Below are 14,801 nucleotides of genomic sequence, written 5' to 3'. Positions count from 1 at the left end.
TGCATTTTTATTCTTGGGGAGAATTCTGTCCACGCCACCTCTGAGTGAATGCTCGCTGCTCTCCAAGCCCAAAGTTCACTAAAACTCCCTTGATTTACGGGCGGCTTCCGACTGCCAGCACCTGGCAGACACAGCAACCAACTCAGTCATAAACAGATCGCATACAATTTAATTTTAATGTGCTCGTTAGTCGTAGCACATTTCAGACATAATTGTGAACGCAACACAAAATTATAGCAAAAAGACAATTTTAATGCTGCCGTAGAAAAGAGGGTTATATGAAGAGTCACATAATGGTGGTTCATTGTCAACAACAAAACAGGGCACAGAGTGTCTGTGCTGCTTACATGCCAATATTTTATACATAGGTTCTCATATGGTGTCAGCTGTCAGTTACTTCTGCAAATTAACTGCCAAAAATGGAGAAGAACAGAATCACTTGGAGAGCCGGTAACCACGGGTTACCTTTCATAAGCCTAAAGATAAAGCTGCAGTGTGGGATCTTGGGAGAATAATTAGGAAGAACAAAACAGAAAGTTACCAATTGAAATAAAAAGGCATCCTACAATATGGAATAGCAACCAAGAGGGCTTATAAATAAGTAAAAGAGGTTGTATCACAGAATGCCTCGTGACTTTTAAGCAAAGTATTACAGTACAAACATTTTAAAGGCTTTATCAATGTTTAGGAAATACAGTACAAGTTCTTTCTCTCTCTCTCTTTTTTTTGTTCTTTTTTTTTTCCTTTTCAAATAGACTTAACCCTTTGAGCACTGAGTTTATTTTGAGCGTGTTTTTTTTTTTTTTTTTTTTTGATTTCTAATAAATACCTTTAAAAATAATGTGCAAAATAGTTATGATGCCTGCCATGGATGGATCTCCTGGCCTCGTTTATTCAGACTGCTCAAAACAAATGATAATATGATGCTAATAAATATGTATAATTTAAACGTGAACCTCTATCAATATAGATGTACTGTATAGCAAAACAAACAATCATACTTTGCTTTCAGATAATGTTTCTGTATACTTTATAAATGCTATCTGTGGTATCTTCTGTATAATTTACAATGTTTGCATGTAAAAAACAAAACCCATAGACCTTAAAAAAAAAAAGAAAAAGAAATATACACTATACATAGGCACGGCTTATGCCCAGAGCATAGCAGGTACATAAAACACTGTTGCTATAAATGCAGGAAAAAAGGTCATTTACCCACAATCACATTTTTCATAAGAGAGTCTGAAATCTATACAATATATACATCTATGTTTCAATGTGAAAATAATATTCTTTTAAATTTCAAGGCGTGTTATACCCCTGCAGACCTGCATAAATGGAGGTTCATATTATTAATTATAACTAAGCTGGTAAGGAGTTTAAAAAACAGAGCTTCATACATTATTATTATTATTTTATTTTTTAACCAAATTAATGCAAAAGTGCTTCAAAGTACTCAGAGGGCTAAAGATGAAAGGGTGAAAAATGCCGGCACACTTGAGCCACGTGGAAAAGTGTGCCCGGTTTCGTCATAAATGCTTAATTAAACTGTCTGTTAATGCATGCAGCTTGAAGCATCGGGGGATGCTCACAACTAAATCCCATTTACACAAAGTTCCAAACACTTACCACTGCGTTTTAACCTTCATATTTTACCAGTAACAACAGCTGAGTATGCACCTCTATTAAACACTGTACAGTTATACAAAACAGTCCAGCCCAGAGTGATTCTCTGCAGTTAAAATAAGAACATGTGCCAAGAACAAGACAGAGGGGCCTTAAGGTGCCTGCAACAGTTTCCCTCAAAGCGAATTACAGTCACTTTAATCAAAAGCAAACGCTACTGTTTCTCTAACTCAGAAACATACAGAAGGTGGTCCTCAGGGGACTTCCCGTGTGTTTTGCTGAGGTGAAGTTTAACCGCATGCTTGCTTGCAAAGGTCCGATTGCAAAGTTTGCACTGGTAGGAGGTCCCCAGGTCCTCCTCGGGGGAGGACGTCACCAGTTTTTCTGACGGTGACTTGGTTTGTGCTATCTGATTGTTAATCTGTTCAGTGGACAGTTTGGACAAATCCCGTAGCCGGAAGCCCAGGTGTGACTCGAGGTGGCTGATGTACGTGGAGGGAGTCCTGATTTGTGACGCGCAGTCATTACAAAAGAACACAGGGTGGCCGGTGTCCAAGTTTTTGAGGAACTTTGTCCCACCTGTCCTTCGCAGCTGGTACTTGACGTTGGCCAGCCAGTGGCTGATGGTGGTCATGGAGAGCCCGGTGAACCTGGAGATGTGCATGCGCTCCTGGGGGCTCAGGTCCGACATGATGTACTTGCCCTCCGAGGTCTGCCGGAGGCTGGCGGCGAACTGCGCCTGAAGGATGAGCAGGTGCTGGGGGTTCCAGTTTGACTGGCGGCCCTTCCTCTTCTGCGCGGGCGTCGCCTCCTCGGCCTCCTCCAGGGTGGCCCCGTCAATGTCAGACTTCTCAGAGATGCTGGAAGGGGTGGAGGACTTTGACGTGTGGCTCTCTGTCAAGTTCTTCAGCATATCGGATATATCTGACAAGGCATTCTCGCGTAGCGGCGAGTTTGACATGAATGATACGACGGCAGATGTCTTCGCCGTTGTCACCGTGGATGAGGAGGTTGCCGGGGATGCGGACGTGGGCGACAGAAGCACTGAACCCAAAGAGCATCCTTTGTCACTCTTGCCTTTCGTCAAGTCTATGGGCTGGTCGTTGTTGACGTGGTAGAAATAGCGGTCCAGGTGGTCCGCCTTCTTGGACTGCAAGGGTGGTGGGGTAGCCACCGCCGCCTTCTCGGCCAGGCTGTTGCTCATCTTGAAAAGCATGCTCATGGGGTCGAGGGCAGGCAGGGAGGGCTTGGCGGCCTTGCCCAGGTGGATGTTCATCACCGACTGCAGGGCGCTCAGAGGGTTAACGAAGGGCTGCTCGGGGGGGTGGTCGGTGATGATGGCTGTGCTGCTGCTCAGGCCGCTGCTCATGGGCTTCACCGGGTCCTTGCCGTTCTCCACCGGCTCTGCCAGGGGGCTCCCCTCCTTGCAGCCGTCCCGCTGGGGGCTGGGGCTGTCCTCCTGGCTTTTGAAGCCCCCGTCGCTGGACGCCTCCATCTTGATGGGCTCGCTGATGTCGCTGCTGCACGGGGACGGGGTGGCCCGCTTGGGTGGAGAAAGCTTGCCCTCGGGCTCCTTCATTTTCTCCTCGACTTTGGCAACTTTCTCGGTAACTTTTTTCACCAGCTCCTCCATGGCGTGAAAGTTTGTCTTGGGCATGGGGGAGGTCTGGCTGCTGGGTGGAGTGATCAGGGTCTGGTTCTTCGTGGGGGACACGATGTCGCTGTTGCCAAACATGGGCTTCAGGGGTGCGCTTTTCCCCGCGGAGCCCAGAGACAGCTTCATCATGTTGGGGAGCTGGTAGGCAGCGTGGATGCTGGGGTAGCCCCCCCAGCTGGGGGTGCCGTTCTGGGCCTTGTTGATGGCCGACGTGACTGTGTTTTCTAGGGACTTGAGGATATCGAGCCCGCCCTTGGGGCTCTCTTCGAGGTCGTTCTCAGTCAAATAGTGGTACTTGGAAGAGATATCGTACTTCTCCTCCTCCTCGCAGGCCTTCTCCTTTTCCTTGGGCTTCTCTTCGAGGACGGCTTTCTCCTTGTCAGCTTCCTTCTTGACCTCCACGTTCAGTTTTGGGGAGATGCTGGCAGGCGTGTTGGAGGGGGACGTGAAGGTGGTGGCAGCCAGGGGCACGGACTGCACCTTCTCGTCCAGCAGGGTGGTGATGCTGGGCGTGACGGGCGTCTCCATGATGGGCTTCCCCTTCTTCATGGCCGAGTTGGTGACCTTGATGAAGTGGCCGGTCACCATCATGTGGGCCGTGAGTTCCTGCAGCGTGTCATGCGAGCTGCCGCACTCCATGCACTTGAGGATCTGGGACTTGCGGGCCTCGAAGTGCCAGGCGTAGCTGGCCCCGTTCTGGTGGCCGTAGCGGTTATTTGGCGTGATGTACGGGTTGGAGTTCTTCTGAAGCGCGTCGTTCGTGTCCGCCATGGCAGCTTTGGGGGTGCCACCGGTGGAATCCGGGGAGCTAGGCAGCTCCAGCTCCAGCGAGGCCTTCTTCCGAGTGGCTGGGATGATTTTGGCTGCCACGGGAGTGACGGGTTCCTTCAGAGGCACTTTTTGGTAGTGTTTCGTTTTGATCATATGGACACTCAAGTCCTGGAGGGACTCGAACGAGTGGCCGCAATACATGCACTTCAGCACCTTCTGGGCGTCCTCCTTGCCTTCCATTTCCAGCAGCGAGCGCTTGCGGGGCTTGGACCAGCGCTTGGGGTTGTTGTTGTCGGCCTCGTGGTTGTCGTCGCGGTAGTGCCCCGTCTCGTTCATGTGCACGGTCAGCTCCACCAGGGTGTCGTAGGCGGCGCTGCAGTCCTTGCAGCGGAACTTGCTGGCCCCGGTGAAGATGGAGCCATAGAGCTTGCTGCTCTGCCGGTACAGCTGCACGGTGCTGAAGAGGCTGGGCTCGGGCAGCAGGCGGCTCTGGGACACCTGCTGCAGCGTCTTGGCCATGGCGCTCTGGTGCCAGTCGAAGCTGCCGCTGCCGCAGCTGCTGCTGCTGCTGCTGCTGCTGCCGCTGCTGCCGTTGTTCCTCTCCGAGGACGGCTGGTGCAGGCTGAGGGTGAGGTTGGACCAGTAGGAGTTGGACAGGAAGTTGTTGTACACGGCCTTCATCTGCTCCAGGCTGTCCGACACGGTCGTGTCTTCCGGCGGGATGCTCACCTCCTTGGTCTCCTCTTCGTTCTTGATGGAGCCGCTTTCAAAGTCGGCCATCCGGTCACTGGTCTCACTGATGTGGGACTCGCTGTCCATCTCGTGGCTGGAAAACTCGGCCGCCGGGGAGTTCTGGTAGCTGGGGCAGGTCTTGCCGAGCTCCTTTTCCGGGCACATGTACTTAGCCGATGGCTCTCCATCTGCAGGGCTCTCTTCTGGATCTATGTCTTCATCTACCAGGGCGGCAGCCTTTAACTCATCTGAAACATAGGCTGCATTGATAACAGGTGGAACAGGTAGGACAGAAAGAAGAGACACACGGAGGAGGAGAGAAAGAAAAAAGAAAGCATTAGTAAGTGCTGACCTTACCTAGAACATTTTCTCGGCTCTTGGGGAAACGAAGCAAAGTAGATGGGCACATTTATTTGTAAAATTAAATAGTTAAAATGTGGTGTTTCTTTGGAGCGAAAAAAAAAAAAATCTGCTCTTCAAACATAATTTGCCACCTTATTCTTCTCAAGGGGCAACAGCTTGAAATTAAAACTAAATTTGAAATTAATGAAGCACATTCTGGAGGTGGCATTCATTTCTAAAGTAATAAATTACTTGTATCAACCTCAGAGACAGCAGTTCCTGTCTGTCAATTAATATGTCTTATGCTTCTCCTACCCCTAATGCATTTCTTAACAGACAGATTCACAATTTAAATTAAGCAAGCATTTTTTACTCATTACATTTTTGAGGCTCAATCTTTAATAAATATAAAGCCCAAAAACATCAATACAATTTTTACAAAGTAAAAAGAAAGTACATCAATTGTACTAAATTAGAAACAAGGTTTTGTGACTTTTTCTTCCCCTTCCTTATGAAAAAGTCAGTCTCATAAAAGCTTGGAGTAAGTTTCCTACTAGGGCCCAGGTGCTCATTTGTTCCAGATGGGAGGGAAGACCTTGACCCGTCACCACCCAGCCCTGGCCTGGCCCCCGTGTGCACACTCAGCCATTCTCAGCCACGGGCACACACACTATCCATGCAGAATTATGTCAGAACAAGTTCAGGAAAATTGGTATGCGGTGCTCATTCCTACTGTATAAATATATACAAGACCTTCCAGTGGACCTTACAAATGTCAAAGTGTTTGCTCTTTAGACTACTTTGTCAATATTTACTCAGCATAAGCTTCATGGGCATCCAACAGGGATCCTGTCTTTCTAGAAGTAATGTAACTGGGGATGTGAATCCAGCCTGCACTTCCAAGCAGGTAGAGGTGTTCTGAACAGGGCCGGGCAGCTGTGAGTTCTAGAAGACGCTCTCCAGAGATGCAAAGCTGGGAGAACACTGTGTTAATGGAACTAAATGATTTTTTTTTTTTCATTCTAAATTTGCATTCAGTGACTTTGGTTTTTCCTTATGGAGCTTGCCTGACACTGTAAATCAAGTTGGACTGGGTCTTGTGAATAACTAGACGTGGCCAGCCCTGTGGTAAGTGACAGTGTTAAGGCGGAGAAGGGGTGAAAAGTAACTTCTTGTCAGCTCCTCAATACCAGTTTGCTTCCAAAGGCCAGCAGCTAAGGCTGGAATGCCAAGTGCTAACATTGCATGGCTGATTGAAAAGTCAGGAAAGAAAAGGAAGCTTTGTTTATGGAATTCACTCCCATGATGTTAAAGATTTGCCCCCAAACCAATTGCACACTAGAAAAAGTAACTAACAAATAGTGAAATGACTCCAAGAAGATACCCTGGAAGACACACAGATATTCATCGCTGCACCCCACCTTCTTCCATTCAGGTCAAGAGTGATATATTTTCGTTCCTAAGTCCCCCTTTGAGTACCAAGATTTCTAAGCTGAAAAACTACCGATGCTCCAGCACTGAGGGGATTTGAATTTGATGGGAATAGTGTCCAGGTACATGCGGCTGTAGAAGCAAGGCTGCTTTCGCTCAGATGCAAACAGTGAAGCAAGAGTCTTGGGCTCGAGCTGTGGAATATTCTTTACAGATGACCAGAAGAAAGTGCCCTGCTCTGTGAAACTTCAATTTGAGGTTGTACACTTGGAGCTGGCAAATTAACATGGCAAACAAACTCTTTCCTAAGGCCCAGGGCCACAGTGCATGGGGGCCCAAAAGGGGGAAGATGAATGTTGGAAAAGGAAGCGGAAGAGAAAAAGGAAAGCAGGCATCGCCCCCTCTGCACACCACTCTCTTGAAGTCTGGCTCTCAAACGCCAAACAGGACTGGCAGGTCAGCAGGGAGGGTGGCTGCGGGCAGAGTTGCCAAGAGTCACGGCTTCCCTGGAACTGTCCGAGTCTCAGCACCAAAAGTCCTACATCCCAAGGATCCTCTCAGTCCTGGGTAAAACCGGTCAGCTGGTCACCCTGGCGAGGGGACACCCAGCGGGACCAGGTCAGAACGTCCAGGCAGGTTTGCATTCCTCTTGAAGAGGAGCTCGAGCAGGGCAAGCTGGGTTTGACTGTCTGCAGAAATGCACTGGGAGCAAGTATGTGTAATGTTCCTATCCAAGGGGTTTCATTTGGAACACAGTCTGAAAGGAAGGAGAAAAACACAGTGGCCCGTGTCCTGTAGCTGAGGTACAAGGAAAAGCCCGGCCCTGTGTAGACAGGGCAGATCCCTGAGACCCCCGGGAGCCACTGTCTGCAGCATGAACCACACCTACCAAGGCTCCCATGGAATTCAGGCTAGGAGAAGCAGGGGTCCAGAAATGGCCCCATCTGGCCAGACAGCCGGAAGCCAGAGTCAACGGTGGTCACGAAGGCCACCAGCTCAGGCAATATTGTAGCTCTGCCAGTCCACCTGCTACCCAGGAGCGGTGTGGGCCCCGTGGAAGCCTCAGCACAGTGCAGGGGGGACAGCAGGCTGTCAGGAGCATCCCCCAACACACACATGCACCATCATCGGCTTGATCAGCTCCCACCCTGAGCTGGCCCCCAGTGGACTCCAACATGCCTTGTAAATCACATAGCAGTATCAGAGTGTCATCAGTCTGGTGACTGAGGAGGAAATTAAAAATGAAAGAAAAGTAAGGCCAACCTCGCAGTTGACAATCAAATCCTACTCTGAGGAAAATCAAAAAGCTTCAGTGCCAAGAGGCCCTGGATTGGGATACCCAGCATCACCCCACATGCCACCCCTTGGCCTTGCCGTGGCTTCTGAGGCTCCTCCTCAGTACCTTTGCACACTGCCCTGACAGGAACCTCACTGCATGAATCCTTTCTCTATGTTTGGCGATAATTGCACTCCTCTGAGAATATCACATCCACTCTCGATGACTGAACTTCAAGAAGTAGTAAGAAAGTGGGAATGGGCCTAGAGAAATGGCAGAGGGGAGGGAAGGACGGAAGGGCTCACTCATTCCTCTAATTCTGATCGTGCTCCGCCCCCACCAGATTATCATTTTCTTTCTCTAGGACTCCGTTTCCCCACTTGTAAATGATAGGTCACTGCGGCCGGATCAGGCCTCCCTCCTCTACTTCTCTGTTTTGTGGCTTTTCTGAGCAAAAGGCAAAGAAGTGAGGCCCTGCCCGCTTGCTCTGGCTCATCCCCACTAAACTCTGGCTCCTCTTCAGCACTCAGCAGTCAAGTGACTCCCTTGCCCTTCTGCTCTGCACTAACTGGCAAAGTTCTTGGCCAGAGACAAGGAGGAAGGTCCGCACTGGCTCAGTCCATGTCCCGGATCAGGCCAAGAGGGAGGGGGACTGGGTGTCTCCATCAGTCTGGGTGGACAGTGAGAGGTCACGAGGGTGCGGGGGGCTGGGTGAGAAGCTAGGCCCACCAGGCTGACTATCAGGGGCGCCTTCTCTCAGGGAGGCGATGGTAGGCCTTGTCCCTCATTTGGACCTGACAGGTAATCTTGCACAGGTAACCAGGCCTTGGGAGGCTTTGCTTCTGTGGATGGTTACTTTGATCCCTTGCTGCTATTTAACTTTCTGCACGTTCCTGTCCGAATTTCCCACGGCCAAAGGCCCGCTCTGCACCCTCACATCCTGCACACAGTAAATGAGCAATAGACACTGGCTGTCTCCTTTAGAAAACGGGTTGGTTAAAGCTCATGTTCAGCATGAGCTGAAGAGGCTTGTTCCCAGCCTCTGACCCCTCTGACCCCAGTCTGGGCCAGCTCCCATCTCTCACCCCTCCTCAAGGAACCCCCAACTCCAGCCCCAGCCCCTTCCCTCTGTTCTCTAGACAGAATCCACCAGATGTTCCATCAGTGGGCTGGTCATGTCACCCCAACAAACACCCTCAGTGACCTGCCATCGGACTTGGAAGAAAGCTCTAACTCTTCCCAGCCACCCCAGAGCCCTCTACCATCTCAGTCCTGCTTTCTCTCCAGCCTCTCAGCTTCTAGAGCATGCCATGGCGTCTAACTCTGCACTGCCACCTCCCGTGCTGGGAACCCTGGAGGAGATTCAAAGAAAGGAGGATGAGCCATCTACCCCTCCCTGGGCTGCAGTGAAAGGTAATATCCAGGGGAGGGGGCACTTGACCTCAACTTTGTCCCCTTAGCACCTCACCTACTCCCTTCTTTTTGCAAGGCACACCACTGAAATCTCTAGATTAACCACTCAAACACACACCCGTGGAATGAATGCGTGAGTACATGAATGAATAAATGAACACCGTAGATGACTTCTTCAATCCTCCTAAACAGTTGCCAAAACATCTAGATGGATCCAGCCTCCAGGTGGTCCCAGATGTGCTGGGGTCTGATCCGAAGCCCTTCCTGGATCCGTTTTCTGAGTGTGAGCAGCATGAGGGTGGGCCTCTGGGGAGCAGGATGCCAGAAGCCCTCTCTGAGGAAGAGGGGTGGAAGCCCCGCAAATGGTGGTCTCCCTGCACTGGGGCCACCCCTGGCTGTGCCCACACCCCAATACCTCTCTCCAAGAATGCATCAGCATCACCATTTTCTCTTGAACAAATACAACTGAAACCTCCGCTTCCAGCTCCAGTAGAAGAGGCCTTGAATTGTACATGGAGGAGCTCTCATTCAAACGAAGTTGCCAGGTGCAAAAATGAGAGAAACACGCAAGAGTGGAGACTCAAGAGAGGGTGGACTGGGGCCTTTCACTTTCCCCCCAAATCGCTCAGTGGAAAAAGTTCCTCTCCAAGATGTGAGCCCTGACTAACTACTGTGACAGCTCCCTTATTACAGCCCTGCCTGCTCTCTTCCTACAATGTAAAGTAAACTCTTCCAGCAGTAAGACAGCAACCCATCTCTCCAAAGCTGAGGGCCAAGGACACATGTCTGAACAACTGGATGAACTCAAGAACTTGGGATGCCCGTAACTGAATGGAACTTCTGGGGAGAGACACATGTTCATGAGAAATAAAAGCTCTCACACTTGCTGAGACTTTCTACAAAGTTCCACAGCACAACGCCCTGGAATGTCAAGCAATGAAAAACAGGAAAAAAAAAAATCCCACTGCTACCTAATATGTGCATGCTTATGAACCATTTGCATTTAATCCTCTCAATGGTCCTAGCAGGTGGATCAAATGATTTTCTTTTTACAGCCTAGGAAAGTGCAGCTCCCACAAGTTAAATGAGATACTCCCAAGCCCTCTGCAGGGACCCCTCAGGAGTCAGTGGACGTACAAGGGGATCTGACTAACTCCAGAGGAAATCACACAGAAGGAGCGCATAGTGAGCGGGCTGCTGCGTCAGAGCCTTCCTTAACGCCTGCCCCCAATGGATCCCACGCCTGCCTCTCCAGGACGGTCCTGAGTGCCCTCCCACAGCTCCTTGGCGCTCATGCCTCCTGAGACGTCCAAGGAGTAAGGAGCCTACCAGTGCAGCAATCAGAGGGTCTGGAGGCAGCAGCACCCTCATTAATATTTATTATCATCATTAACTAAACCCAACCACTAGGTAAAAAGAAATTAATACGTTTGATATAAATATAAAACAGTAAGCTGGGGCATAATGGAATTCATTTCTGGGCAAGTGGGAATTACCTTCATTGCTCTGTTGTGCATCTCTCTCCAAAGGAAGAGATGAAGGAACAGAGGAAGAGGAAGGGTGTCCCTGGGGGTGGGGGTGGGGTGGGCTGGGCTGGGGAGCAGGGGCACTGGAGGGAGCTGGAGAGAAAGGGAAGGCTATGTGGCTGTGCCCTGCTCCCAGAAGCAATTTCAAAGTAAACTGTCCTGTGGAGTTTTGCATTTTCTGGGCTGAAATGAGCCCTCTGAAGTTATAACACTGTTTTCAAATCCCCAAGACTGCCTGGGAAGCTGCAGGCAGCTTCACTGGCTAAAGCATCCTCGGACTTCTGCTCCCTGCTCTTCCCTACAGGTGGCCCAAGATGCACCTCATCCTGTAACCCGTGGTTCTGGGCATCCTCATCTTCAGTGATGTGATGATGGAGTGGGGACAGGAGGCAGGGAGAAGAGACGGTGGGGCTGAAGGTCAGGGGTGGAGAAGGGAGAGGAGAGAGTGGGGGGCAGGGAGCAGAGAAAGAATCACGCCAGAAAGATGGAGGAACGAGAGAAGAAGCCACTGGAACTAGGGTGGTGTTGGGAGGGGACAGAGAGAGGAAGAGAGACGGACAGAGAGATGGAGAGAGACAGACAGAGAGAGACCACTAAGGGCAGTGGGACGGAGGGAAGGAGAGAAAGAAAAGCAGTGATGGAGATTTGAGAAGAGGCAGGAAGAAGAGAGTATTCCAGTGGTGGGGAGCACCTGAACAGGGGGTCTTGGTGCAAGACTGGCATGGAGAAAGGAGCCCTGAAGCACTGCTGTGGGTCATTTCCATGGCTGGAGACTCAGGCCTTGTCTCAGCCTCTCCTGATTCTCAAGACATAAGGTGACTTTATTTGAAGGGTAATTTAACCAGCTGAGGGCATGACCAAGAAGACAGTTAAAGGCTCAGCCAAACCTGGTGAGCAGAGCAAGGGGACATGGCTTGGGCACAGAGGTTACTGCTGCCCCAGAGGTGATCTGGGCCATTGTGGGTGGAGGAAACCTGGCCAGGGGAGCCTCAGGAGGAGCAGGCCCCTGAGCCAGGGCCTCAGCACACCCCAGGAACCTCTCTCAGGCCCTCACACACACGACCACATTTGAGACTTGGAACCGCCCAGAAGACAGGTGTGGGCAACATGATGTCTGAAACTGGACAGCTTGTGAAGAAGGCTATTGGCTCTAGACTCGGTTCTCTTGTCCCTTCTCAGGGTTCATGCATGCCATGCTCACTCTGCTCCTGCCCTCCCCTCATAGCCAAGGCCACTCTGTATGGTTAATGAATCAAATTCGCATTTTAATAAACACCCTGCCTAAACACCTGGGGAGACCTGGGTCCCAGAACGTGCTTGGATACAGAAACATGCCAAGATCATCACAGGTGTCTTGGTCACTTCTGAACGGCTCCCCGCCCACCCCCACAATACACCTGAATCCAGAACAGAGCAGCAGCAGACTCCCAGTAACCATAGGGATGGGGACAGGTGGGAAGCCCCAGCTGCCCCACGTGGAGAGTTGGCCACAAGAGCACCTGCCTGGACTCAGAGACAACCTGCCAGTTTTGTTGGTGTTCCTGTGTTGCACGATTTTCTGTTCAAAAGAATAAGGTCACAGACACTAAACTGGGTCTTGGCTCCTACTCTGCCCCGTGTTGTCCAAGTGACCATGAGACTGGCTTCAAGTCTCTGGGCTCCAGTTTCTTCCCTACGAATGGGAGGGAGGAAGGGAAGCAATTTCTGCCACACCTGCCTCCCAGGTGTTTGCAAAACAAGGAAGTCACCAACAGTGAGCAAAAAGGGCTTTCCCAAGTGAAAAGGGCTCTGCAAACACAGGTGCACGAGACTCCACGGAAGTGCATGAGCCCTGGCAGCCTGCACCCAAGAGGGGGGGTTCCTGGCCCAGCCTCTAGGCTAAGTCCTCTGCTTGAAAAGAGAAGTCTTCAAGGTGAGGTGATGGTCCCCAGAGCCCCAGATTCTCCAGCTGACTTTCAGGAAAAGGGGCAGAGGGACCTAGCAGGGACTGCTAGGATGAGAGTTCCCCACTGGGTTCGGGTTCCATCCCCTTCCCTCTGGCGGCCTAAAGGTGTGGGCCATGGAAAAGAAAGCAAGCCAGAGAAGAAAAAGAAGGAGAGGAAAATGAAGAGCAAAGAAAGATTTAACACGTACAACATTAACATTCCTGACCCAGCACCTGTGTGCACCCTCAACCCCTCACCCCAGGCCTGGGTTGTCTTCAGGAAGGAAGCCCTAGGGCTTTGGACCAAGCCCAGCGCCACCCACAGCCCCGCCCACCACTCCCCCAGGCTGGAGATTCCCAGGCTCCGCCCACCCTGGGGGCGTGGCTAGAGCCAGGGACCGCCTCCCCGCAGGAGTAACCACCGGAGGCCCCCAACACCCCTCTGGCCGCCAGTGTCCCCGCAGCCTCCAACCTGGCAGTCTCTTCCAGGCTGACTGATAACTCCGTGTCAGCTCAGCTTCTGCCTTGAGTTACCTCTTTAGGGGGAAAAGAGCACAAAGTCCCCAGAAAAATTCACAAGTTTCACCTTGTTCTAAACACACCTAGAAATTCGGGACAGACTGATCCACTCGCAAAAGAATCTCTGCTTTATGAAGGGCTCAGGCCAAGTGCACTGTGCCCTCTGGGTTACCTTTACACAGGTCTCTCTTCTTTGCGAGTGTGTTACACACCTAATCGTGACAGGAAGGGAGAGCTCCTTTGTGAGTGTAGCCACTTCTACCACATCTGCTCTGTCTGGGATTGGGGGCCCAGAGTTATCCCCTGATGTTCTGAGAGCCCCTAAAATGAGCTGTCTCATGCTCTGGAGGGTGTGAGGGGCAGTGAGGCAGGAAGGGTGCTCAGAGCTGGGCCAGTGATGACCAATACATTCACCCTCCAGACAGCTCCCCACTCCCTGTTGCTTCAGGGTCCTGCAGAAGGTGGAAATCAAGATTGGATATATATGTCCCGCTGGCTGCTGGCTGGGAAGGATTTCAAGGAGCAGCACTGATGGGAGACTTCCTTTCTGTGCCAAGAGTGAGGTGATGGCATAAGAAAGTGAGTGATGGAGTACAGGGGAGCTCAGCTACATGCGCTGGGTAATATCAAGGTGATTAGACTGAGTTGTTGGGCCCCTGTTAGGATAATAAACAGGCAGTACAGAGAGACAATTGATTCCAGAGAAGTGCTCGTGGCCAGAACCCAGGAGGTCACAACCCGACAGAGAACACAGGTTTTCTCCATCCACCTGGCTACGTGGAGTCACAAGAGATGTCACCTACCATCTAGGGTGACAGAGGTCACAGCCTCTGGGGAAAAAGAAAGAATAGCATTCTTGAATAGTACCAGGGAGACTAGGGGCCTCTCAGGAACCAGGAGAATCTCCAAAGGACCAAAGCAGGCTGGGCAGTGGGGGCTGGATGCATGGCTCTTTGGGAAGGAAAATGGTGGCTGAAGCTGTAATGGTCAGGACTTCTCCAGAAGGCTGGCCATGGCAGGATGACAACCTCCCAGATTGATTGCGCTTCCCACTAGCAAGGTCAAGAATATTAATTTTGTACACGTTAATTTGATGTAATGTGTGAGAGGAATGCTTGTTCAGTTGGGTGTCCCTGTGTTGATAAAGCTGCGATGCTTTCATGCCAAGAAAAGCATGGCATTAGCTGATTGGTGGATCAAGTCAGCATGGAATAAGGCAACATCACCCTTCAGCAGAGTCAGACCAGTGGTTGTCCAGGCCATGATGGGCTCCTGCTGATTCTCTACAAGGCTAATAACAGCGAGATCCAGGCGACACCTCCCCACTGCTGGAAAACCCAGCCCACCCTGAAGACCTGGTATCCAGGCCATGGCCTGTTCCTCTAGATGTGATGGAGAACACAAGGCTGGGAGCCTTCAGAAGCCAAACCCGGAGCCCCCCACAGGACATGGGGTCAAGGAGGACACTTCTGGGGCTTGTCTCCTTAAGATTCTTACTGCCATGAAAGAGCTGTGTTCAGCCCTCTTGGTAGCCCCTCTGAACAACCTCCTTCCATTTCTTGGGACCCTCCTTGTATGGATCAC

General features: G+C 50.9%; 1 protein-coding gene across 1 annotated transcript in view; it reads right to left on the bottom strand.

The window, feature by feature from the left end:
* Positions 1-231: 231 nt before the first annotated feature.
* The window catches only part of TSHZ3 (teashirt zinc finger homeobox 3), a 69,564-nt gene continuing 54,994 nt past the window's right edge, over positions 232-14,801 (bottom strand). Inside the window, exon 2 of the mRNA XM_043436199.1 lies at positions 232-5,046. Coding sequence (XP_043292134.1) covers positions 1,841-5,046 — 3,206 coding nt within the window. The 3' untranslated portion in view covers positions 232-1,840. The remainder of the gene's footprint in view (positions 5,047-14,801) is intronic.

Source organism: Cervus canadensis, chromosome 18 (assembly GCF_019320065.1).
Source record: "Cervus canadensis isolate Bull #8, Minnesota chromosome 18, ASM1932006v1, whole genome shotgun sequence".
Lineage (NCBI taxonomy): Eukaryota > Metazoa > Chordata > Mammalia > Artiodactyla > Cervidae > Cervus > Cervus canadensis.
Note: the sequence above shows the minus strand (reverse complement) of the source record. Positions and strands in the feature narration are given on the sequence as shown.